The sequence below is a fragment of the Gopherus flavomarginatus genome, chromosome 4, assembly GCF_025201925.1.
Source record: "Gopherus flavomarginatus isolate rGopFla2 chromosome 4, rGopFla2.mat.asm, whole genome shotgun sequence".
NCBI lineage: Eukaryota > Metazoa > Chordata > Testudines > Testudinidae > Gopherus > Gopherus flavomarginatus.
This window is the reverse complement of record NC_066620.1, coordinates 186,606,250-186,632,827: the sequence shown is the minus strand read 5'-3', so window position 1 is coordinate 186,632,827 and position 26,578 is coordinate 186,606,250. Positions and strand designations below refer to the sequence as shown.

General features: G+C 44.6%; 1 protein-coding gene across 3 annotated transcripts; it reads right to left on the bottom strand.

Annotated features, from left to right (window-relative positions):
* Positions 1-981: 981 nt before the first annotated feature.
* On the bottom strand, positions 982-24,853 carry IAH1 (isoamyl acetate hydrolyzing esterase 1 (putative)). Of its 3 annotated transcripts, none has more exons than XM_050951004.1 (6): positions 24,742-24,853; positions 10,468-10,520; positions 9,872-10,020; positions 7,506-7,667; positions 2,174-2,295; positions 982-1,318 (listed from the first exon to the last, which is right to left on the bottom strand). In XM_050951004.1, the coding sequence occupies exons 1-6, from the start codon at positions 24,793-24,795 to the stop codon at positions 1,142-1,144; spliced, it is 717 nt and encodes a 238-aa protein (XP_050806961.1). In that variant the 5' UTR covers positions 24,796-24,853; the 3' UTR covers positions 982-1,141. The 3 variants fall into 3 exon arrangements, with proteins under 3 accessions (XP_050806961.1, XP_050806960.1, XP_050806962.1); XM_050951003.1 differs by lacking the exon at positions 24,742-24,853 and adding an exon at positions 12,940-13,122; XM_050951005.1 differs by lacking the exon at positions 10,468-10,520 and having other exon boundaries at positions 983-1,318; positions 24,742-24,835.
* Between the last annotated feature and the right edge of the window lie 1,725 nt (positions 24,854-26,578).

Here is a 26,578-nt window from a genome sequence, read left to right as displayed (position 1 = left end):
TGGGATGAGAAGGGGGCAGGAATTGGGATGTGCAGAGCTGCGGCGGCCAGAGAAAGAGGAGCTCAGGCCACGGGGGACAGCAAGGTGCTCGGGCAATGGAGGGCAGCTGGGGATGGGTGATGCCTGGGGATCTCAAGGGGGAAGTGGGGGGGCCAGGGTGATGGGCCATAGTGCCTATTGCAGCTGCACAAGTGGGCCTCAAGGAAAAAAGTTTGGGAACCCCTGCCTTAAGCAATGACCATCTTTTTTGTCAAGTAGTAGATCAAGCAGGCAATCGTGATTAGGATCTAACATTAACTAACACTAGGGTATACTAATTGATAGAACACCCAAGGTATGAAAAAGGATGCATAGAGCACAGGAAGTAATTTCTGACCTAAATCCCTTCAATTACACAGGAGATCTAAAACAATATTGCTAAAGAAGCAGCAAGATAAAGTAGTTTTTATGTTCAAACTACTGAAAGTGTGTCTTTGCTATGAGCCAAATCCTGAAGTCCTTCAGCTCCGATTGCAGATGTATTATTTTCAGCTTCTTAAATCTTGACTTGCAGCACCATGTTAAAATTCTTTGACACTAGGAGCTGGGATTATTTAGTATTAATGACACATTTAGCCATGCTGAATGCTGCTTAACTTTACAACCTCAATTAAGAAGCGTTAGAGGTTGCAGAAAACTCTGGCAGGCAGTAGATGCTGATGCTCTGATTTGAAATGTTTAGAATCTCTCATGACTGGGAGATTCCTAACCAAAGGAACAAAGAATTCAGTGTTGCCCATTCAAAGCTGAGTAAGGTTTTTGACAGTCCTTGAGCACGTCCTGCACTCCACAGTAGTGAAAGTTTCAAAAGCCTTTGTCAGTAATAATGACAATACTGAAGCCGAGTGTTGGTTTGGGTTGGCAAAGTTTAGAAAATTACACTTGAAATCAACTGTCCAACAGATCTTTAATACGTTCAGTCATTCAGAAAATGGTATTAATGTATTTAAAACACACCATGGCATGTGTAAAGGTAACTTTATTTTTCCATAAACCATAACACTTGAGAGAGGACTTGCATCAATATTATCTTTTCTCTAAGAAAAACACTGAATGCACATTTTCTCCTGTCCATCAACAGACTTGGTCACTATGTTACTGATCAGGATTTCCCACGAAGGCTAACTTCAGGATTCTGATTATCTACATCGCGCCAGTAAGGAAGCAGCATAGGTAATGTGGAAATCTTCTTTTCCAGCAGTGACCAAAGCTGAGCTGCTAAAAAACTATTTCCCAGTACTGATAAATGAAGTCCATCCGATAGATAGGAAGAAAAGTCCTATAAAGGGAGAGGAGTTAATTTAAATAAATCTTTAAGAAATAAACAAGGTAAAATCGTAACAGCTAATTTCCTAATACCATGCGATAAACTCTAGTCCAGAAAATGTAGTTTTTAATCAATCTCAGTTCCAAGAAACTTTTCCAAGATTATGAAAGGATAGAAAGACAGGTAAATGTACTGTATTTCTTATGTCACTAATTACCCATAAGAAAACTATCAATTGATGAACTGGGGCAACCAAAATACTGAATCTACTCTTCGTCTCAAAAGATCCACTTTGCCAAACGTGAATTACCTTCTAGGCCACGTTTTTCAAAAGAGCTCAAATGTGATCAAAGTAAATGATCAGATTTTCAAAAAGCTCAGCAGATGGAAATCTGAGCTCTTGAAAATCTGCCTCTAAGTGTCAGAATAAGAGCTGCCAGGTGCACCGCACTTCTGAAAATCTGGCCTAAATTCAGCTTCTGGTGATGGTCAGTCAGTTGCACTTCAGGAAGGCTACTTATACAAATATTCTTGCAAAGTACAGTATGGGATGCAGCTGCTGACTGCCTTCATAAAGGAAGTTCTAGCGAAGTGGGATACCACTTATATTTAGAGCAGCTATATATTATTGTCTGATAACCAAACAATATTCAGTTGTATTTAAACAAATCACCTTAAGTGTTTTCCTAGCCCAGCATGAAGTATTCTGGATTCATGTTTCCTCCCAAATAGTGTAAACTATAACACATGATTTCTTGTTTTATTTTTCAAGACTGACCATTCAGTTCCTCCCCAAGCGCTGTACTAACTATTGCTTTACACAAGACACTTCAGCATTTTCACAAACTTCTTTTCTGAACGTCATACCTGATTATTCTTTTGCATAAGTGTCCACAGATCAAGAACCTCAGTCCCACAATCTTTAGCAACTTGAACACATGCCTTGGCATATTCTCCAGTGGTAGAATTGAAGCGGTTTAATTTGTCACCTATTGGAAGTTAAGAAAATATTAGCTGAACTAGAACACAGGAATTAAGTCAGACTCTATCACTCTCCTGTGCGTGATTTTTATTGAATGTTAAACCATTTCAAAGTAAAATTTGAACCTTGTAAATTTTAAGGCAAGTGGGAGCTAGATCTGTCTCTTTAAAAGCCTTTTGTTGTAGCCTGCTATTTTTTGAGAGATTAATTTGAAAACAAACTTTGGTTCAGAAGTGTGGCTGGTGAGAATTAAGAGGCAGTGGCAGAGCTGTGTAAGAACATAGCATTGCACCTTTTTTTCTGTGTTAGGCTTGCCTTTAGCCGGTGCTTTTTGTCCAACACCTATGTACATAACATCTGAATAACTTATTTACAACTGCCAATGCTCCTATGCCCTCAACAGATAGAAGACAGTTAAGAGAGGTGAGGTCTAATCACAAGCCTGTCCATCCGTGTTCTGGGTGACACGGGACTTCCCTTTGCTTTAGTTTCTCCTCTGTGAAATAAGGTTAATTACTTATCTGTCTAGGTAAAATGTTTTGAGATCTTGGGATAAGAGAAATTTGCACTTTATATATAATTAGAAATCAGTTGCCCCATGTCAGATGCAATACTCAATTGTACAGAAATTGATGCTCCATGTGCCTTGAGCACCAACTAACCTATAGTCCAGCTCCTCTGTTTAATCCCCAATTGCCCACTGCATTTCAAGTGACCACCTCCAAGATGTTACCCATTCTGCTTAACAGTCTGTCCCAACAAGTATTTAGCGTTCTCTCTCTCTCCTTTCTTCCCCAGATCTGAAGACTCTGTAGCTCAAAAGCTTGTACCTTCCACCAACAGAAGTTGGTCCAATGAAAGTTATTACCTCAACCACCTTGTGTGTCTCATTAAACTGAAAAGCATTTTTAGAAAACAGGGCTCCCTCTTACACCTTGTCACTCAGTCTTTACATGACTACTTCTCCATCAGCAATCATGACTTCATCTGTTGTCAATCTTCTTCTTCCTACTCTCTTCCACTGGTATGTCTGATGATTCTCTCCATCCTTGACTCTTCTGCCCCTCCGTCATAGGAAATTTCACCCTGCCAACCCCCTGCTGCCCTGATTCATCTAAAAAATCCACTTCCTCTGCTCCTACTTTAGTGCTAGAGTGTCTCTGGCAGAAATCCCATGATCATGCTAACTTATTCAAGCCTGAAAGAGACCATTGTGATCATCTAGTCTGACCTCCTGTATAACACAGGCCATAGAACTTCCCCACAATAATTCCTAGAGCAGATCTTTTCAAAAAATATCCACTCTTGATTTAATAATTGTCAGGGGAATCCACCCCAACCCTTGGTAAATTGTTTCAATGGTTAATGACTCTCACCCGTAAGAATTGATCCCTTATTTGCTGTCTGAATTTGTCTAGCTTCAACTTCCAGTCATTGGATTGTATTATACCTTTTTCTGCTAGATTGAAGAGCCCATTATTAAATGTGTTTCCCCTGAAGATAGTTACAGACTGTAATCAAGTTACCCCTGAACCTTCTCTTTGTTAAGCTAAATTAATTGAGCTCTTCCAGTCTATCACTAGAAGGCATGTTTTTCTAATCCTTTAATTATTCTCATGGCTCTTTTCTGAATCCTCTCCCATTTATCAACATCTTTCTTGAATGGTGGACATCAGAACTGGACACACTATTCCAGCAGCAGTCAAACCATTGTCAAATATAGAGATAACATAACCTTTCTATTCCTACTCAAGATTCTCCTGTTGATACATGCAAGGATTGCATCAGCTCTTTTGGCCATATCACTGCACTAGGAGCTCATGTTCAGCTGATTATTCCCCCTCTTCCTCTCCCCTCCCCCTACCATCTTTTTCATAGTCACTGCTTCCCAGGATCAAATCACCTATCCTTTAAATATGGCCTACATTCTTTGTTCCCACCTATATACATTTATTAAAACACATATTGTTTGACTCCAGTTTACCAAGTGATTCACATCTCTCTGAATCAATGAAATCTATCCGTTCCATGTGTGCCATGTCCATTTTTTATCATTCTAGTTTTTTAATCAAAATGTCATGCAGTACTGCGTCAAATGTCTTACAGATATCTAAGTATATTATGTGGTCACTTACCTTTATCAACCAAACTACAATCTAATATCAAGTTAGTCTGACAGGATCTATTCTCCATAAAACCATGTGCATTAATTACATCACCCTCCTTTAATTCTCTATTGAGTCCTATATCTGTTGCTCCACTCTTTTGCCTGGTATTCATGTCAGGCTGACAGGCCTAAAATTACTTGGGTCATTCTATTAATTCTTTTTAAAAATTGGCACAACATTAGCTTTCTTTCAGCCTTCTGAAACTTCCCCATTGCTCCAAGACTTATTGAAAATCAGCACAACATTACTGCTCCTTAGCTGGCTCTCTTAAAATTCTTGGATGCAAGTTATCTGGCCCTGCTAATTTAAAAATGTCTAACTTTAGTGGCTTCTAACATCTTCCAGAGACACTAGTGGAATGGAAAGAGTGTTATCACCCTACATGAGACTATATCATCTGTTTTTTCCCAAATAGAGAACAGAAATATTTATTCATTACTTCTGCCTTTTTTGCATTATTGTGGATAATTCTACCATTTCCCTCAAGGAATGGACTAATACCATTGTCAGGATTCTTTTTAAAGTATACATACTGTGCCACTGCACAGGCTGTCCAAAAACACGAGCACCTGGGGGCAGTCGTTCAGCTGGTGCAAACTGTAGTAACTGATGTCAGTGAAGCTATGACAATTGACATCAGCTGAGGTCAGGTAGGCTCCCCACCAGGAACTAGGCCGTGTTATGTCTCTATTGTAAGAGTGACTTGAACAGTACAGGGAGAAGCTAATAGGCATTAAACTTTTTTTTGGCTTTTTCCTCTGACAAAGACCATTTTCTCAGAACTGTACTTTTCAGAAATAAAGCATGAGGTGGGATATTGCTGCTTAATCTGATAAATGAGGAATATGTTGTAACAGCAAGAAAATGATCCAAGGTGTACCATGCTGCATTGCTACTCACTTCACAGGCTGCTTTGCAAAGGGTGTTAAGGCACAGCATGGTCAGACTACACCATCTATAACGTAATTCCAGAGATTTATAGATTCATAGATTCTAGGACTGGAAGGGACCTCGAGAGGTCATCGAGTCCAGTCCCCTGCCCTCATGGCAGGACCAAATACTGTCTAGACCATCCCTGATATTTATCTAACCTACTCTTAAATATCTCCAGAGATGGAGATTCCACAACCTTCCTAGGCAATTTATTCCAGTGTTTAACTACCCTGACAGTTAGGAACTTTTTCCTAATGTCCAACCTAAATCTCTTTTGCTGCAGTTTAAGCCCATTGCTTCTTGTTCTATCATTAGAGGCTAAGGTGAACAAGTTTTCTCCCTCCTTCTGATGACACCCTTTTAGATACCTGAAAACTGCTATCATGTCCCCTTTCAGTCTTCTCTTTTCCAAACTAAATAAACCCAATTCTTTCAGCCTTCCTTCATAGGTCATGTTCTTAAGACCTTTAATCATTCTTGTTGCTCTTCTCTGGACTCGCTCCAATTTCTCCACATCTTTCTTGAAATGCGGTGCCCAGAACTGGACATAATACTCCAGTTGAGGCCTAACCAGCACAGAGTAGAGCGGAAGAATGACTTCTCATGTCTTGTTTACAACACACCTGTTAATGCATCCCAGAATCACGTTTGCTTTTTTTGCAAAAGTATCACACTGTTGACTCATATTTAGCTTGTGGTCCACTATGACCCCTAGATCTCTTTCTGCCATATTCCTTCCTAGACAGTCTCTTCCCATTCTGTATGTGTGAAACTGATTGTTCCTTCCTAAGTGGAGCACTTTGCATTTGTCTTTATTGAACTTCATCCGGTTTACCTCAGACCATTTCTCTAATTTGTCCAGATCATTTTGAATTTTGACCCTGTCCTCCAAAGTAGTTGCAATCCCTCCCAGTTTGGTATCATCTGCAAACCTAATAAGCTTACTTTCTATGCCAATATCTATGTCGTTGATGAAGATATTGAACAGAGCTGTCCCAAAACAGACCTCTGCGGAACCCCACTTGTTATACCTTTCCAGCAGGATTGGGAGCCATTAATAACTACTCTCTGAGTACGGTTATCCAGCCAGTTATGCACCCACCTTATAGTAGCCCCATCTAAATTGTATTTGCCTAGTTTATCGATAAGGATATCATGCGAGACCGTATCAAATGCCTTACTACAGTCTAGGTATACCACATCCACCGCTTCTCCCTTATCCACAAGGCTCGTTATCCTATCAAAGAAAGCTATCAGATTGGTTTGACACGATTTGTTCTTTACAAATCCATGCTGGCTATTCCCTATCACCTTACCACCTTCCAAGTGTTTGCAGATGATTTCTTTAATTACTTGCTCCATTATCTTCCCTGGCACAGAAGTTAAACCAACTGGTCTGTAGTTTCCTGGGTTGTTTTTATTTCCCTTTTTATAGATGGGCACTATATTTGCCCTTTTCCAGTCTTCTGGAATCTCTCCCGTCTCCCATGACTTTCCAAAGATAATAGCTAGAGGCTCAGATACCTCCTCTATTAACTCCTTGAGTATTCTAGGATGCATTTCATTAGGCCCTGGTGACTTGCAGGCAGCTAACTTTTCTAAGTGATTTTTAACTTGCTCTTTTTTTATTTTATCTTCTAAACCTACCCCCCTTCCCATAAGCATTCACTATGTTAGACATTCCTTCAGACTTCTCAGTGAAGACCGAAATAAAGAAGTCATTAAGCATCTCTGCCATTTCCAAGTTTCCTGTTACTGTTTCTCCCTCCTCACTGAGCAGTGGGCCTACCCTGTCCTTGGTCTTCCTCTTGCTTCTAATGTATTGATAAAAAGTCTTCTTGTTTCCCTTTATTCCCATAGCTAGTTTGAGCTCATTTTATGCCTTTGCCTTTCTAACCTTGCCCCTGCATTCCTGTGTTGTTTAGCAGTTGTTTAAACCTGAGATGTTTAGCAGACCTACCAGCAGCCTCTTTTCATTGGCTCAGAGAATACACATGCAGTTTGGCACAAATACCGAGCAAATCCTTTGTCAGTCTGCAGGTCAGCAACTTGGACACCCAAACTGGCAACCTTTCTAATTGTTTTTAATCCCAAAACTGGGAGAATTCCTTTTTACCTTTGGCAATACACTCTTTTTCCCAAGCTGGTTCATAGAGAGGGGGTGGTGCTATCAAAATAATTTTGTCCTCAGTAATGTCTATGGACTTCAGATATTGTATCATGCTTTTTAAATTATCAGCATATTCCTTCAGTGGAATGTGTTGGTTGGAATTCACATCTGTTTAGGGAAGAAACAATTGTTCATATAAAACCAAGATGCCCATTGTAAATTATACATAATACTTATTAATACAGCATACAAATGTGGATACTTTCCTTCTTTTCAATATGAAGTTCTACATGATTCATGAATTCATCAGATGTGTTGGGAAAATGATACACAGCAAAATCTAAGGCATAAGAGCCAGACAAAGGAAAAACTGCAGGTACTGTAAATAATTTCCTATCCACTTAAAATAACTGATGAGAAGGTGGTTTTAACAGATTAATTCATTGTCTTTTTTGTACACTTCCCTAATAGAAAAACAAATGATTACAAAGACTTAGCAGATTTATCTTCTTAGGACTTATCTACATGAAGCAGCAATGCACACAAGGTGTGATTTGTAAAGTGGACAAATGTGTTACACACCAATTTGTCCCTGTAGACCCTGTTGGTGTGCACTAAAAGTTCCCTAGTGTGTTTTAACATAATACTGTATAGACCAATTAGTGTGCAAAACATTATTGTGCTTTAGAAATCACATCTCCGTAGCATGCGTTTCTGTTCCATATAGATAAGCCTTAGTGTAGCCTGAAAAAAAAATGGATCTTTCAATATTAACAGAAAAAGACATCATAAAATATGTCCAAAAACATTTATAACAAAAATTTCAAGTCTCACACACATTGCCAATTCAGTACGAGTAGACAAGAAATGTTGAGAAGTTTAGGACTGAGATTAACCACTCCCTACAGGTGTTGTCATGGAACAGTGGGTTACAAAATAAAGTAAGCAAACACTAAAATAAGAGAGAAAACAGAAGAATGCTATGTGCAGATAGAATATAATAGCCCATAATAATTTATTGCTGCAAAAAGTTTGTGGACCCTACAGAGGACTGGTCCCACTGTTGACTTTATACTTATCATCATAATATTTATATTTGTTAGTATACATAGAATCACAGAATATCAGGGTTGGAAGGGACTTCAGGAGGTCATCTAGTCCAACCCCCTGCTCAAAGCATGGCCAATCGCCAACTAAATCATCTCAGCCAGGGCTTTGTTAAGCCTGACCTTAAAAACCTCTAAGGAAGGAGATTCCACCACCTCCCTAGGTAACCCATTCCAGTGCTTCACCACCCTCCTAATGAGAGAGCTTTTCCTAATATCCAACCTAAACCTCCCCCACTGCAACTTGAGACTTTACTCCTTGTTCTGTCATCTGCCATCACTGAGATCAGTTTAGATCCATCCTCTTTGGTAGCTGAGAGCAGCTATCAAATTCCTCCTCATTCTTCTCTTCTGCAGACTAAATAATCCCAGTTCCCTCAGCCTCTCCTCGTAAATCATGTGCTCCAGGCCCCTAATCATTTTTGTTGCCCTCCGCTAGACTCTTTCCAATTTTTCCACATCCTTCTTGTAGTGTAGGGCTCAAAACTGGACACAATACTCCAGATGAGACCTCACCAATGCCAAATAGAGGGGAATGATCACGTCCCTCAATCTGCTGGCAATGCCCCTACTTATACAGCCCAAAATGCTGTTAGCCTTCTTGGCAACAAGGGCACACTGTTGACTCTCATCCAGCTTCTCGTCAGCTGTAACCCCTAGGTCCTTTTCTGCAGGACTGCTGCCTAGCCACTCAGTCCCTAGTCTGTAGCAGTACATGGGATTCTTCCGTCCGAAGTGCAGGACTCTGCACTTGTCCATCCTTCCCCCTGCCTAGGGTGACCAGTGTCCCATTCCACAGAGCGAGATATCCTGTCATAGAAGGCAATACCTTTAACAAAGGCTGAAAGGCATTCTGTTGCGTCTTTTCTCACATTCTGACTACAATTTCTATCAGCCAGTGGATTATAAGGCTATTTCCAAAGGCACAAATAGCAATTAGGCACCTAACTCCAACTGAAAGTCCCAAGGGAGTTAGACACTTAGAACCATTTGTCCCTCTTTGAAATTTCCTCCATAGTCTCACATATGAATATTTGGCCAGAGAAAGAGCAACAAAAACCAAAAGTACACATGAGATTTAAATGAATAACGGTACACTAATGTAGTAAACTCATTTAAAAAAAACCAAACTGATGGAGCAGGACCAGGAGAAATGTTAACGCCCTTGTGTTCCACTCTGTTTGGTAATCGCTATCTGACATATTACACTTTTTAAAACTTGTTTTAAGAGAACAATTGAGAGAGAAAAAATGAAAATTAACCTACCTTTTAAAGCACTGTCATTAGCGCCAAAGAAGATGGTAACTGCAATAGTATTTTCAACATTAGAACTTTTGCTGATCAATCTGGGAAGAACTATGTTAGCCCATCTTGTATTGTAGCCTGACAGTCCGCGATTTAAAACATCACATTTTCTGAAACAAACACATATAACAAGAAGAAAATCCCGCTCACAGAGCAAAACTTTAGAAATTTCAAAACATTCAATCTGGATACCTGCCTTAAGACTCTCTATCCCTCTAAAATCAACTAGATTACACAGTAGACAAGTGGGATAATTTAATATATATGTAGTGTTTGTATAAAGTGTATGTGTAGAGTCTGTCTAAACATATAGTTGCTAAGCCTGCAATCTGATTCACATGGCTACAAAGATCCATATGCATGGCTCTGACTACAGAATCAGGAAGTGTTTACTCAACCTTTGTATTAGCCTTTAATAAGGATTTACACATATTGAAAGTACTGAGGCATTCCATATGATTTTTTTAAATAACAAAAATAATTTACTACAGGAAAGCTGCTTGGACTTCTTTCATCCTAAACGTTACATTTAAAATACAAACTTTGACAAGTCTCACCTGACTAATTTCTGAGCAAGCAACACTCCCCAACCATTGTCCTGAAAGGAAAACTGAACGAAAGGGACACAGTTTAGATATTAACTAAAACATATCTAGGATTACAATTCAGCATGTCACTCTACTTTCTCCCTACATTTTTTATTGTCCTTCCTCCTCACCCACCAAATTTAACTGCCCTTTATTTTTATGTCGCCTCTCTTATCTTTTGAAAATTAGGCCATTAGTGTGTCCCTGAGGCTGCTGTTGGCCCTGCCCAATCCCCACACATTTTGTTACTGCATTAGGGAACAGTACAGGAGAGGTGCACCTTGCACTGTCCTTCTACAGTCAAAACTACCACTAATTTCAATCTGTGGGGCAAAGAACTGTGTAGGATCAAGCCAAACATAAGTAAATCAGCTAGGTTGTAACAAGAGATTGATTGATGCCAAGGATTTTTTCTGATCATTTCTAAATGTGGACCTGTAGCTTTAATTTCAGATTTCAGAGCAGCTCATATAAATGAACTATGCATCCGTTACCTCAAACTTCAGGGGTGGCCAACCTGAGCAGGAGCCAAAATTTACCAATGTACATTGCCAAAGAGCCACAGTAATATGTAATTATTATATACGTGTGTGTGTGTATACACACACAATCATTATATAAGTTGATAATGCATATTTATTATACATTTATAATGTATAGTTAACGATAATAACAACTTAATCTTTTACTTAGTAGGACGTCCAGCAATCTTTGCTTTCAACAATTCCCTTGAAGTTTGGTTTGTGTTCAGTTGTGCTCACATGTAGCAGTTCTCTTAAGTGTCTGTCTGTCAAAATGCTTGGATTTCACATGTTTGAGTGTCCAGAAAACACTCACAAAGATAGGTCAAGCCAAACATCAAGATTAATGTTAAGGCTGCACCTCTGATGTTGGGGTATTTATCCTTTGGTACAGATTTCCAGAAAGTAAGGGTCCCCTCTGTCTTCTGAACAGACTTCAATCTGTCATCTTCCAAAAGTTCTGTTATTTCCATCTGGGATGTTGCTTTGTCACTGACTAAAAGGGGTTTCAGACAATCAGCTTCAGCACTAAAAAGGTCAACCAGAAATCTGATTTGAGGTCTTTTCTGCTGCAAATCTTGGAATCTTTCCTCAAAACTGTCCTTAAGATCTTTAATCACACTCGTATATCTACTTGTGTTCCGTTTTAGGGGTTCTGCTCCATTCTCTTTTTATCTGGCTTGACACTGTGACTTTGAGGGAAAATGTGTCAGTTCTCCCTCAAGCATTTATCTGTGAAACAACTGCAGTTTGTCCAGGAACGCAAATATGCCTTGCACTAGATCAGACAGCAACCTGAATTTTCCTTGTAAATCCACATTTAGTTTATCCAAATGCAGCACCATGACTGCAAGAAATGCCAAGTCTAGAACCCACCCAGGATCTGTAAGTTCGGGGTGTATTCTGTGCTTCTCCTCCATAAACAATTATATTGTTTCCAGAAGCTCGAAAAAATGGGAAATAACTTTACCTCTCAAGAGCCATCAAACTGCACAGTGAAATGGCAAATCAGCAAGGGAGTCATCTTCATCCAGTTCTTCAATTAGATTTTGAAACTGTCTGTGACTGAGTGCATTTGAGAGAATGAAATTCACAATGTGCAAGACAGGTTTCATTATGTGATTAAATTTGAGATTTTTAGATATCAGGAGCAACTGGTGAATAATACAGTGAAATGTCCAAAATTCGGGCAAGCTCTCATAAGATTTACAAAGCCCTACTAATCCATTCGCAGATGCCCACCTGGATGGAGCCCTGTCTGTTGCAATGGCAGTGAGCTTCTGTAAAGGCAAGTGGCTTTTCACAACTACCAACATCAACACCTCCTTTAGATTTCATCCACGAGTTCTTGTCCTTTAGTGACATGATATTGAGGAGTTCTTTCCTTACAACACAGTGGTCAGACACAGTGTGGACAACTACCGATAACTGAGGTTTATCCTCTGTATGGCCCAACTCATTCAAAGTGATGCTCAAATACACTGCTGAAGTTGCAAGTGCAGTTGCGATTTGATGTCACTCTTCAGGTCGGAGATTCTGCGTTCTATTATGTGGTGTGAAAGCTGCAGACCAGAAATTTTCTTCTGTAGATTCTCATTCTCTGGTGACAGGACTGAAATCATATCAGTGAGGCACGTTTTTATAACCTCGCCTTCAGAGTAGGGCTTTTTCACACTGGCTATGTGCCAAGTCACATAATAGGAGGCTAATATTACAGTCTGCGATTGGTTGGCAAACCTTGTGAAAAACTGGGCTTCTACATTTGTTTGTTTTTTCAAAGTTTTCAGTTTTAAAATGCGGTGTTCAGAACCCTGTGAGAATTCTTGACTCATATGTGCATGGCTCGAAGCAAAACGACGTTGCAAGTTTGAAGATTTGAACTGAGAGATACATGTCTGGCAAAGAAGACATATGGCCTTACCATTACGTTTAACGAAAAGGCATTTATTCTCCCACTCCTGTTGGAAGCATCGATTTTCATCTGTGTATTTTCTTTTGTTTGCACTTGCCTTCCATTGTTAGATGGTATAAGAAAAATTTTGATTAAAAATTTCAACACTAGCGAGTCAATGTGTGCTTTATTCAAGGAGACACTGGTACCGGCCAGGGGGTGCTGGATCACTGACTTTGTCTCAGGCCCTGCCCCCCACTCCACCCCTTTCCCCAGTCCCCATCTCCACCCTGCCTCTTCCTGCCCCTACCCCTGAGTAAGCTGTGTCCTTGCTCCTGCCCTCACCTCCCCAAGCTTGCTGTGAGTTGCAAAACAGCTGATCACAGCAGGCGGGTGGCACAGGGAGAAAAGAGGTGGTGCTGGGGTAGGGAGGGGTGAGGCTGCGAACCCTGTCCTCTCTCCTCCCCCCAGAGCCTCCTCAGTGCTGCGGAACAGCTGATTGCAACGGGCTGGAGGCATGGGGGAGAGAGGAGGAGGTGCTGATTGAGGGGGTCGCCGACGGGCAGGAGGCACTGGGGGAGGGAGGGGGACTGACAGAGATGCAGCACCCACCATTTTCCCCCAGAGTCGGCTCCTAACAGGAGCTGCATATTATCTTCTGAAGACCCGGCATGTGGCTCCGGAGCCACAGGTTGGCCACCCCTGCTCATACTTAAAGGGACACTCACAACTGTTAACTGTATTTTTAAAAAATTATTTAATTGCTACAAAACCTCTGTACCTTTTATTAATGACTTCTTAGATGATTAAAACCAAAAGAATCACATTTACTTTTTATTATTTATGTCATTTGTTTACTTTTTACTGCTCAGTTTGGATAATGACAAGTGGGCACTTGCATTTCTGTTTATGGCCTTTCACTTTGATTCTCACATTATAGTTTGCCTTTCAAAATTTGCATGGAAATGTTTATAAACAAGAAACTTTAAATTTAAAAAAAAACAAAAACATTTATCTTTGCATTAGGCTGTAAAATCCTTTTATATATTAATCTAATTTTAATTAGCTTTAATTTACAGCCAAACAGTAATTACCAGCTGATAACACAGACAAACTGGACACAAGTAGACAGTCATTACTAATTAGGATAGTGATTCATTCCTTATCAGTTTGAGTACACAGTAGGTTGTTACATGTACATTGGGTTCAGCTTATATGTAAGGAGCCAGGTTGCCACTTATGCCTTTACTGTTCAGACAGTTAGGTCAATTAGAATGTGTTGCTTTGGGGCTCTCTTTCTGGTCACAATCGTATTTTTCCTGACTGAGACGTTGTCAGTTAACTAGTCTAGCATGTGAACTTGCAGAATTGCTGCAAAGTGGGACTGAATCCACTCAAAATGTACCACCATGCATGCAGATTCTAAAATGCTTTCTCTAATGAACAGAAACTCAATGGGTAAGGATTAGGAAGTTAATTTTGACCTCAGATAAATGTACCCTCGCCCTGTCTAAGGGTAGAAAGCAGCTCTGGTTTCCTGTTTTCCCTGTTAGAACCTAGCGCTCTATATTGGTTTTAACTATAAAGTAGTGCTTGAAACAGAATCCTGGATGTAAAGTTATATACTTGAAGACTGAACCAGAAATAAACACTGAGGACCCACTCCATCAATGGCCACATCTACTGAAGCCCCAACATGTGAACTACAGTGATTCTTATGGTAAAACAGAATTCTCCCAGCAGTTAAAATATTTTGCCCTCTGGGTGGCCTTAGGCAATGTTCAGGGAGCCATAACTACAATGCTGCAGTAGCCAGGTGCATTTGTGATCAGAACACAACTCCCTTTCAATTACATATGTATCAGTTTTTTTTCTTTTAAGGTAAAAAAAAACCATTATCAGTGGCAGGTGTTCAGTTTAACACACAGCCCAGGCCAATGCTTAACTAAAAATTCAGATCAGAATGAAAACATATTAGCCAAGCACCTGGGTGAGAAGCAATTCTAATCTGACAAACCACTTACAGTAGCTACCAATGATTCTGTGGATAAAATCACAGTTTTACAATGGTACTAAAAGTGCCTAATCTTGTGGTTAATATAGACAGGACACAAAAGGCAAATAATTTGCTTGGTCTAGTCTATAGTGGTATTCAGTAATGCTGTATTTGCTAGTTAAGGCCAACAGTGATACACAGAGCTTGCAGAAAGAACAGGAGTACTTGTGGCACCTTAGAGACTAACAAATTTATAAATGCTACCAATGGAGATGGGCACGAGCACACTGGTTATAGACTACGTACTCTAGGCAAAATGAGTGTGAAGAGATTGAGCATAAACACACTGGGTGTGGGGGAGCAGATACGGGACACTGGGTAGGAGAAGTATACATGGGATACAGAAGCACTCATAGGTGGTGAGTTATAGGGGCCCATGCCCCACCAATATTCAAGAAAATGGGCCCAGCTCCACCAATGTTTGGGTTTATATTTTCACAGCCCTCCTGGCCATAGGATAGACCAGGGCAACTGCCCTCTGCCCCACATTTGGGGGGGGGGGCTACACTTAAGGGGGATGCAGGGTCCAAGGCAGCCTGGGGGGCTGGCGTTGGCAGCAGCAAGTGACCTGGCCATGGCCTGCCCTGCCCCTTCCTGCTCCTCACCCACTCCACCCCTTCCCATCCCTGCTGTGCCCTCTCTCCGAACCCATTCATAGAATAGAATAATAGAATATTAGGGTTGGAAGGACCTCAGGAGGTCATCTAGTCCAACCCTGTCATAAACAGATAGCTAAGAGTTAATGTCTCTTTCACCTGGAAAAAAAGTAACCTGAAGCATCTGACCAGAGGACCAATCAGGAAACAGGATTTTTTCAGCTCTGGGTGGAGGGAAGTTTGTGTCTGAGTTCTTTGTTTTCTGCCTGAATCTCTCTCAGCTAGAGAAGGATTTTTCTATTTCCTGCTTTTCTAATCTTCTGTTTCCCAGTTGTAAGTACAAAGAGATCAAATAGTGAGTTATATGGTTTTTTTTTCTTTTGTATTTACATGTCTATAGTTGCTGGAGTGCTTTGAATTGTATTCTTCTTTTGAATAAGGCTGTTTATTCATATTTCTTTTAAGCAATTGACCCTGTATTTGTCACCTTAATACAGAGAGACCATTTGTATGTATTTTTCTTTCTTTTTTATATAAAGCTTTCTTTTAAGACCTGTTGGAGTTTTTCTTTAGTGGGGAACTTCAGGAAATTGAGTCTGCAGCTCACCAAGGAATTGGTGGGAGGAAGAAGTCAGGGGGGAAATCTGGGTGTGTTAGATTTACTAGCCTGACTTTGCATTCCCTCTGGGTGAAGAGGGAAGTGCTTTTTGTTCCAGGACTGGAATTAGAGAGGGTGGACTCCCTCTGCTTAGATTCACGGAGGTTGCTTCTGTGTATCTCTCCAGGAGCACCTGAAGGGGGGGGGAAGGGAAAAGGATTATTTCCCTTTGTTGTGAGACTCAAGGGATTTGGGTCTTGGGGTCCCCAGGGACGGTTTTTGGGGGGACCAGAGTGCCCCAAAACACTCTAATTTTTTGGGTGGTGGCAGCAGTACCAGGTCCAAGCTGGTAACTAAGCTTGGAGGTTTTTCATGCTAACCCCCATATTTTGGACGCTAAGGTCCAAATCTGGGAATAGGTTACTGACATGAGTGGCAGTGGTGAGATAGAATCCAGAAGCCAGTGGGAATATTATATTTTTCTTTTCTCTGCTAGGGGCTTTTTAGCAGAGAGAAACAGTTTGGTTTTAAAAGGGAACCAGAGAGAAATTTTTTTTTCTCTGCTCTCTCTGGCAGCTGTGGCTTGCATATTAAGCAAGCAACCATTAAGAGACTGTTAAGGGTCTTTTGTCACACAATAGCACTCCCATTAGGAGGCAAATACCAGCACTATATACATGCAAATAAAGTGGTTTTTCTGGTTTACTTTACATTGAAAAAATTAGCTAGGAAGAAAGGGAAAAAGGCACTGTTGCGAGGCAGACACCAGGAGGCAACAGAGCCTGCAGTTCATACAACAAACACCAGAGGGCACCCCAACACAAGAAAACAGGAACCATGCCTTCCAATACAAAAATGGAGGCCGAAGAACAAATCAAAGAAGCTGAACACAGGCAACAACTGGAAAAAAGACAAAAAGAGGTGGAGCTGAAAGAAAAGGAAGAACAGATCAAACAGGCAGCCCATAAAAGAGAACAAGATGCCAAAAATGCAGCCCACCAGAGAAAACTAGAAGAAGAAGATGCAGCCCCCACAAAAGACAGATAGAACTCCAGAGGGAGGCACACCGCCAGACCCTGGAATTAGAAAAGGCTAAGCAACAGGCTCCAGCCAATCCTAACAATCCTCCGCCAATTATGGTTCCACATCACAGAAAATTTCCCACCTACAAGGCAGGTGATGACACCGAGGCCTTCTTGGAAAATTTTGAAAGAGCCTGTCTTGGGTACCGCATCCCTGAAGACCAGTACATGGTAGAATTGAGGCCACAGCTCAGTGGACCTTTAGCAGAGGTGGCAGCTGAAATGCCTAAGGAGCACATGAACGACTATAAACTTTTTCAAACCAAGGCCAGATACAGAATGGGGATAACCCCGGATCATGCCCGTCGGCGTTTCAGAACCCAAAAGTGGAAACCAGATGTGTCATTTCCCAAACACGCCTACTACGTTGCAAAAAACTATGAGGCCTAAATATCAGGACACAATGTTAAAACCTTGGAAGAACTGCACCTCCTCATACAAATGGAGCAGTTCTTGGATGGTGTTCCTGAGGACATAACACGGTACATACAAGATGGAAAACCCAAAAATCTCGCTGAGGCGGGGGAGATTGGAGCCAAATGGATGGAAGTGGCAGAAAGCAAGAAAGCTACTGTCAAGGGGAACGAATACCCCAGGGGGCACACCGACCATAAACCCTACAACCGAGGACAGCCAAAGACCCCACATACAACCCAAGTAAAGCCACAGACGCCCTACTCTTCCACCTCACCAGTCTCCAGTAACGCACCTCGGCCCAGTGACCCATCAGATGGAAGATGCTTTAAGTGTAATGAACTGGGACATATCAAGGCCAACTGTCCAAAGAACACCATGCGAGTGCAATTCATTACACCACCATCACACCAAAGATCCCCAGGCCCAGATGCCTCTCAAATACCCTTGGAGCGAAGGGAAAATTTGAGAGTGGGCGGAAAGAAGGTTACTGCGTGGAGAGACACGGGGGCACAAGTGTCAGCTATCCACCAATCCTTCGTAGACCCCAAATTCATCAACCCAAAGGCCCAAGTGACAATTTACCCCTTCATGTCACAAGCTGTAGACTTGCCTACAGCTGAACTGCCTGTCCAGTACAAAGGCTGGTCAGGAATGTGGACTTTTGTAGTCTATGACAATTATCCTATCCCAATGCTACTGGGGGAAGACTTGGCCAACCAGGTGAAGCGGGCCAAGCGGGTGGGAATGGTTACACGTAGCCAAACCAGGCAAGCTTCCAGACCCATTCCTGTTCCTGAGCCGTCCACAGACGCCCCGTCTGTGTTACCAGAGACCCAGACAGAGGTAGTGGACCCGGATTCCATGCCAACCACTGAAACAGCCACAGCACCTCCAGTCCCAGGCCCGGAACTGGAACAGCAACCAGCACCAGCAAGTGCAACCACATCTTCAAACTCAACGCCAGAGGGCGCCAGCGAGCCAGAACTGGCAAAAGCAACAGACAGCCATACCCAAAAGGCTCAGCCAGAGCCTGAAATACCCTCAGGTGCACCAGCGGAGAGCGGTTCACCAGCAACGGAAACAACCCCATCACCTACATCGCTTCCAGAGGGACCAAGCCCAAGTCCACAGTCTGAGGAAGAACTGGTGACCCCAGCCTCAAGGGAACAGTTCCAGACTGAGCAGGAAGCAGACGACAGCCTTCAGAAAGCTTGGGCGGCGGCACGGAGCACCTCACTGCCTCTCAGCTCTTCTAATCGATCCCGGTTTGTTATAGACCAAGGACTTTTATACAAGGAGATTCTTTCTGGTGGACACCGGGAAGAATGGCAGCCGCAAAAACAGTTGGTGGTTCCAACTAAGTACTGGGGGAAGCTCTTAAGCTTAGCCCATGATCATCCCAGTGGCCATGCTGGGGTGAACAGAACCAAGGACCGGTTGGGGAAGTCCTTCCACTGGGAGGGGATGGGCAAAGACGTTGCCAAGTATGTCCGGTCTTGTGAGGTATGCCAAAGAGTGGGAAAACCCCAAGACCAGGTCAAGGCCCCTCTCCAGCCACTCCCCATAATTGAGGTCCCATTTCAGCGAGTAGCTGTGGATATTCTGGGTCCTTTCCCAAAAAAGACACCCAGAGAAAAGCAGTACGTACTGACTTTAGTGGACTTTGCTACCCGATGGCTGGAAGCAGTAGCTCTAGGCAACACCAGGGCTAACACTGTGTGCCTGGCCCTAACAGACATCTTTGCCAGGGTAGGTTGGCCCTCCGACATCTTTACAGATTCAGGATCTAATTTCCTGGCAGGGACCATGGAAAAACTGTGGGAAACTCATGGGGTGAACCACTTGGTTGCCACCCCGTACCACCATCAAACCAATGGCCTGGTGGAAAGGTTTAATGGAACTTTGGGGGCCATGATACGTAAATTCGTCAACGAATACTCCAATAATTGGGACCTAGTGTTGCAGCAGTTGCTGTTTGCCTACAGGGCTGTACCACATCCCAGTTTAGGGTTTTCACCATTTGAACTTGTGTATGGTCACGAGGTTAAGGGGCCATTACAGATGGTAAAACAGCAATGGGAGGGGTTTACGCCTTCTCCAGGAATTAACATTCTGGACTTTGTAAGCAACCTACAAAGCACCCTCCGACACTCTTTAGCCCTTGCTAGAGAAAACCTAAAGGATGCTCAGGAAGAGGAAAAGGCCTGGTATGACAAACATACCAAAGAACGTTCCTTCAAGGTAGGAGACCAGGTTATGGTCTTGAAGGCGCAACAGGCCCATAAGATGGAAGCATCATCGGAAGGGCCATTCACGGTCCAAGAGCGCCTGGGAAGTGTGAACTACCTCATAGCATTTCCCAATTCCTCACTAAAGCCTAGAGTGTACCATGTTAATTCTCTCAAGCCTTTCTATTCCAGAGACTTACAGGTTTGTCAGTTTACAGTCCAGGGAAATGATGCTGAGTGGCCTGACAGTGTCTACTACGACGGGAAAAAAGACGGTGGCGTGGAAGAGGTGAACCTCTCAATCACCCTGGAACGTCTGCAGCGGCGACAAATCAAGGAGCTGTGCACTAGCTTCGCCCCATTGTTCTCAGCCATCCGAGGACGGACTGAACGGGCATACCACTCCATTGACACAGGTAATGCTCACCCCATTAGAACCCCACCCTACCGGGTGTCTCCTCATGCCCAAGCTGCTATAGAACGGGAGATCCAGAACATGCTACAGATGGGTATAATCCGCTCATCTACCAGTGCCTGGGCATCTCCAGTGGTTCTGGTACCCAAACCAGATGGGGAAATACGCTTTTGCGTGGACTACCGTAAGCTAAATGCGGTAACTCGTCCGGACAACTATCCAATGCCCCACACCGATAAGCTATTGGAAAAGTTGGGACGGGCCCAGTTCATCTCTACAATAGACTTAACCAAGGGGTACTGGCAAGTACCGCTAGATGAACCTGCCAAGGAAAGGTCAGCATTCGTCACCCATGCGGGGGTGTATAAATTTAATGTCCTTCCTTTCGGCCTTCGAAATGCACCCGCCACCTTCCAGAGGCTGGTAGATGGTCTACTAGCAGGACTGGGAGAATATGCAGTTGCCTACCTCGATAATGTGGCCATTTTTTCGGACTCCTGGCCCGAACACCTACTACACCTGGAAAAGGTCTTTGAGCGCATCAGGCAGGCTGGACTAACCGTTAAGGCCAAAAAATGTCAAATAGGCCAAAACAGAGTGACTTACCTGGGGCACCAGGTGGGTCGAGGAACCATAAACCCCCTACAGGCCAAGGTGGATGCTATCCAAAAGTGGCCTGTCCCATGGTCAAAGAAACAGGTCCAATCCTTCTTAGGCTTGGCCGGGTACTACAGGCGATTTGTACCACACTACAGCCAAATCGCTGCCCCACTGACCGACCAGACCAAAAAAGACCCAGCCAAATGCAGTTAAGTGGACTAATGAGTGTCAAAAGGCCTTTACCCAACTTAAGGCAACGCTCATGTCTGACCCTGTGCTCAGGGCCCCGGATTTTGACAAGCCATTCCTAGTAACCACGGATGCATCTAAGCGTGGTATAGGAGCAGTTCTCATGCAGGAAGCAACGGATCACAACTTCCATCCTGTCGTGTTTCTCAGCAAGAAACTGTCTGAGAGGGAAAGTCACTGGTCAGTCAGTAAAAAGGTATGCTATGCCATTGTGTACGCCCTGGAAAAGCTACGCCTATATGTTTGGGGACGGCGGTTCCAGCTACAAACTGACCATGCTGCACTAAAGTGGCTTCATACGGCCAAGGGGAACAACAAGAAACTTCTTCGTTGGAGTTTAGCTCTCCAAGATTTTGATTTTGAAATTCAGCACATCTCAGGAGCTTCTAACAAAGTAGCTGATGCACTCTCCCATGAGAGTTTCCCAGAATCTAGTAGTTAAAAAGTGTTCTTACACTGTAAAAGTCTGTTAGTTATATACTTGGTGGTATATGTAACGGTGCATGTGTTGTATTAATCTGTTTAGTTTAAAGTTCTAGGAGAAAATCGCCGCCAGTGAGCTTCCCCACTGTCTGCAATTTGGGGGGCGTGTCATAAACAGATAGCTACGGGTTAATGTCTCTTTCACCTGGAAAAAAAGTAACCTGAAGCACCTGACCAGAGGACCAATCAGGAAACAGGATTTTTTTCAACTCTGGGTGGAGGGAAGTTTGTGTCTGAGTTCTTTGTTTTCTGCCTGAATCTCTCTCAGCTAAAGAAGGATTTTTCTATTTCCTGCTTTTCTAATCTTCTGTTTCCCAGTTGTAAGTACAAAGAGATCAAATAGTGAGTTATATGGTTTTTTTTTCTTTTGTATTTACATGTCTATAGTTGCTGGAGTGCTTTGAATTGTATTCTTCTTTTGAATAAGGCTGTTTATTCATATTTCTTTTAAGCAATTGACCCTGTATTTGTCACCTTAATACAGAGAGACCATTTGTATGTATTTTTCTTTCTTTTTTATATAAAGCTTTCTTTTAAGACCCGTTGGAGTTTTTCTTTAGTGGGGAACTTCAGGAAATTGAGTCTGCAGCTCACCAAGGAATTGGTGGGAGGAAGAAGTCAGGGGGGAAATCTGGGTGTGTTAGATTTACTAGCCTGACTTTGCATTCCCTCTGGGTGAAGAGGGAAGTGCTTTTTGTTCCAGGACTGGAATTAGAAAGGGTAGACTCCCTCTGCTTAGATTCACGGAGGTTGCTTCTGTGTATCTCTCCAGGAGCACCTGGAGGGGGGGGAAGGGAAAAGGATTATTTCCCTTTGTTGTGAGACTCAAGGGATTTGGATCTTGGGGTCCCCAGGGACGGTTTTTGGGGGGACCAGAGTGCCCCAAAACACTCTAATTTTTTGGGTGGTGGCAGCAGTACCAGGTCCAAGCTGGTAACTAAGCTTGGAGGTTTTTCATTCTAACCCCCATATTTTGGACGCTAAGGTCCAAATCTGGGAATAGGTTACTGACAAACCCTCTGCTCAAAGCAGGACCAATTCCCAACGAAATCATCCCAGCCAGGGCTTTGTTAAGCCTAACCTTAAAAACCTCTAAGGAAGGAGCTTCCACCCTAAGTAATCCATCCAGTGCTTCACCACTCTCTAAGTGAAAAAGTTTTTACTAATATCCAAACTAAACCTCCCCCACTGCAACTTGAGACCATTACTCCTTGTTCTGTCATCAGGTACCACTGAGAACAGTCTTGATCCATCCTCTTTGGAACCCCCTTTCAGGTAGTTGAAAGCAGCTATCAAATCCCCCCTCATTCTTCTCTTCTGCAGACTAAACAATCCCAGTTCCCTCAGCCTCTCCTCATAAGTCATGTGCTCTAGCCGCCTAACCATTTTTGTTGCCCTGCTCTGGACTCTTTCCAATTTTTCCACATCCTTGTAGTGTGGGGTCCAAAACTGGACACACTACTCCAGATGAGGGCTCACCAATGTCGAATAGAGGAGAATGATCACATCCCTCGATCTATTGGCAATGCCCTTACTTATACAGCCCAAAATGCTGTTAGCCTTCTTGGCAACAAGGGCATACTGTTGACTCATCCAGCTTCTCGTCCACTGTAATCCCTAGGTCCTTTTCTGCAGAACTGCTTCCTAGCCATTCAATCCGTTGTCTGTAACAGTCAATGGGATTCTTCCGTCCTAAGTGCAGGACTCTGCACTTGTCCATCCCTTCCCCCTACCTAGGGTGACCAATGTCCCATTTCTATAGGGATGGTGCTGTTTTTTGGGACTTTAGGTGCCTATTCCCCCCACCCTCCCCCCGGTTCCTGTTTTTTTCACAGTTGCTATCTGGTCACCCTACCCCTTCCCTGGTATCAGCCCCCCCCCCCGCCAACCCCCCCAAAGCGCAGGGCCCTCCAAATCGTGGGGTGGTTGTCTGGTCTGTCTGATGGATGGGCTGACTCTGCTTGGACCAGTTCTGGGCACCAACAAAAATTATACAAACCTGGCATCCAGGGCCGGCTACAGGCCCCAGCGCGCCAAGCGCGTGCTTGGGGCGGCATGCCGCTGGGGGCGCTCTGCCGGTTGCCGGGAGGACGGCCCACAGCTCTGGTGGACCTGCGGGATCAGCGGACCCTCCGCAGCCATGTCTGCGGGAGATCCACTGGAGCCAGGGACCGGCGAGTGGCAGAGCGCCCCCCCCCCCGCGGTGTGCCGCCGTGCTTGGGGCGGCGAAATGGCTAGAGCCAGCCCTGCTGGCATCCACAGAGCTAGTAGGTGTATGGAGCCATTGTGGGAGTGTGGGGGGGCATCTATGGGAAATGAATATGAAGTGTATGGGCCATCAGCTGTTGGTGAGGGGGGTGCATGTATGGGACATGTGTGGGGGGGGCATGGATAAGAGGTGCACAGGGCCACTGGGTGTGTGTGTGTGTGTGTGTGTGATTGTATGGGACATGGGGTGCACCAGCTGTATGGGGCCCTTGTGTATTTGGACACAGGGTGCAGGGAGCCATTGGGTGTGTGTGTGTGTGTGTTTTGGGGGGGGTTGTATGGGACATGGGGGGGACACCAGCTGTGTGGGTCAGTGTGTGGACACGGAATGTAGGAAGCCATTGGGGGTGTGTATGTGTATTTTGGGCCATGGGGGGAGGGGGGTGTATGGGACACCAGCTGTGCAGGTTAGTGTGTATGTGGACACAGAGTGCAGGGAGCCTTTTTTTGTGTGTGTGTGCGTGCGCGCGCGCGCGCGCCATTGGAGCGGTGTGTGGGACCCCATCTGTGTGGGTCAGTGTGTGTGTGTGGACATGGAGTGCAGGGAGTCGGAGGGCGTGCGTGCGGACAAGGAGTGCAGCAAGCCATTGGGTATTTTGGGCCGTGGGGGCGGGTGGGGTAGGGGACACCGGGGTGGGTGGGTGGACGCAGATGTGTAAGGGAGCGTACGGATTACAGGACACGGCGATGGGAACTGGCTCCCTTGGGGCTGTGGCTGGTCAGTGCCACGGGAAGCCCCACAGCGGGGCGGGCCCTGCACCTCCGAGCGCTGCCCTGCGCCAGGCCCGGCCCCCTCGCCGCGCGGCGGGAACGGGCGCGGGAGGCCGCCAGCCCCGGTACCTCGGTGATGGAGTCCCCGAACAGCACGATGCGGGGCCAGGACACCTCCGACATCCCGCCGCCTACCGCCCGCCGCTGCCACAGGCGGGAGCCAGCCGGAAATCCGCCCCGGGGCCCGCCCCGCCGCCCCTCACCGCCCTCGCGCGCCCGTCCCGCCCCAACCGCCCTCCGTGGCGGCGCCCCGGCCTCTCGCAGCGCACCCGGAGGTGGCGGTTGGCGGGGGGGGCTCGAGGCGGCGCCGGGCCCAGCCTGGAGCCACGGGGGGGGAGGGGAGACACTCCCGCCACCACCTCCCCCGAGGTGCAGCCAGGCCCGGGACACACCCAACACCCTCCCGTCAGAGCCCCCATGGCCTAGGCTGTAGACCGCTCCCTCCCCGCGCTCCTAACGTGAGCCCAGCCCGGGCAACCCGACAGCGCCCCTGCCTGCCCCGCCCAGGGCTGGGTGCAGTGCCCGTTGCCTGGGGTTCCTGGTCTGCTCCGGTCCCGCTGGCAAAACCCCAAGCACGTTGGTTGCACCAAGCCAGAGAACGCCTGAAGCGGGCCATGGCGCTGTGCTTCCCCCTGGGTGTTTGCAGCCACTGGGGAGACAACGCTCATGAACCCTTTTCACTGCCTATTGCACTGCCTGTGGCTGCCCAGTTAGTGATGCTCTATCTGTGCCAGGGTTGGGGTTTTGGATTATAAACCCCTCAAGGAACAGTTTGTATAACACGGAATTACTGAGCTGTAGGATTGGAAGGGACCTTGCAAAGTCAAAGCAGCATGGACTATCAGGGTTGGAAGGGACCTCAGGACGTCATCTAGTTCAACCCCCTGCTCAAAGCAGGACCAATTCATCCCAGCCAGGGCTTTGTCAAGCCTGACCGTAAAAACCTCTAAGGAAGGAGATTCCATCACCTCCCTAGGTAACCCATTCCAATTTTTCCACATCCTTCTTGTAGTGTGGGGCCCAAAACTGGACACACTACTCCAGATGAGGCCTCACCAAATGTCGAATAGAGGGGAATGATCACATCCCTCTGTCTGCTGGCAGTGCCCCTACTTATACAGCCCAAAATGCCAGTAGCCTTCTTGGCAACAAGGGCACACTGTTGACTCAAATCGAGCTTCTCACCCACTGTAACCCCTAAATCCTTTTCTGCAGAACTGCTGCCTACCCATTTGGTCCCTAGTCTGTAACAGTGCATGGGATTCTTCCTTCCTAAGTGGAGTCTGCACTTGTCCTTGTTGAACCTCATCAGGTTTCTTTTGGCCCAGGCCATCAGGTCTAGTCCCCTCCACTGACACCGTACCATGTAAACCTCGACAAGGGTGACCAGATGTCCCTGACAGGTGTTTGTCTAAAAATCCTCCAGTAAGGGATATGCCACAACCTCCCTTGGAAACCTATTGCAGAGCTTAACTACCCTTACAGTTAGAAAGCTTTTCCTAATAGCCAATCTAAATCTGGGTTCCTGTACGTTGAGCGCATTATTTCTTGTCCTACCTTCAGTAAGCATGGAGAACAATTGATCACTACCCTCTTTATAACAGCATTTAACATACTTGAAGACACAGTGATCCACTTGAGACCTCACCAGTGCTATGTAGTGCAGGACAGTTACCTGCAGAGTCTTACATACGACAATCCTGTTAATGAACTCACCGCACATGGTAGTGGCCTTTTTTGCAACTTCATCACATTGTTGACATGTTCAATTTGTGATCCGCTATAACCCCCACATCCTTTTCAACAATACTGCTGCCTAGTGAGTTAGTCCTCATTTTTTAATGAGCATTTGATTTTTTTCTTCCTAAATGTAGTACTTTGCAGTTGTCTTTCTGAATTTCATCTT

Coding starts and splice junctions, on each gene's coding strand:
- IAH1 (XM_050951003.1), bottom strand. CDS start 12,999: ATGAAAATCGATGCTTCCAACAGGAGTGGGAGAATAAATGCCTTTTCG. Junction 10,021..10,467: donor CTTGCTCAGAAATTAGTCAG/GTGAGACTTGTC, acceptor TGTTTGTTTCAG/AAAATGTGATGTTTTAAATC. Junction 1,319..2,173: donor TTATGCAAAAGAATAATCAG/GTATGACGTTCA, acceptor CTCCCTTTATAG/GACTTTTCTTCCTATCTATC.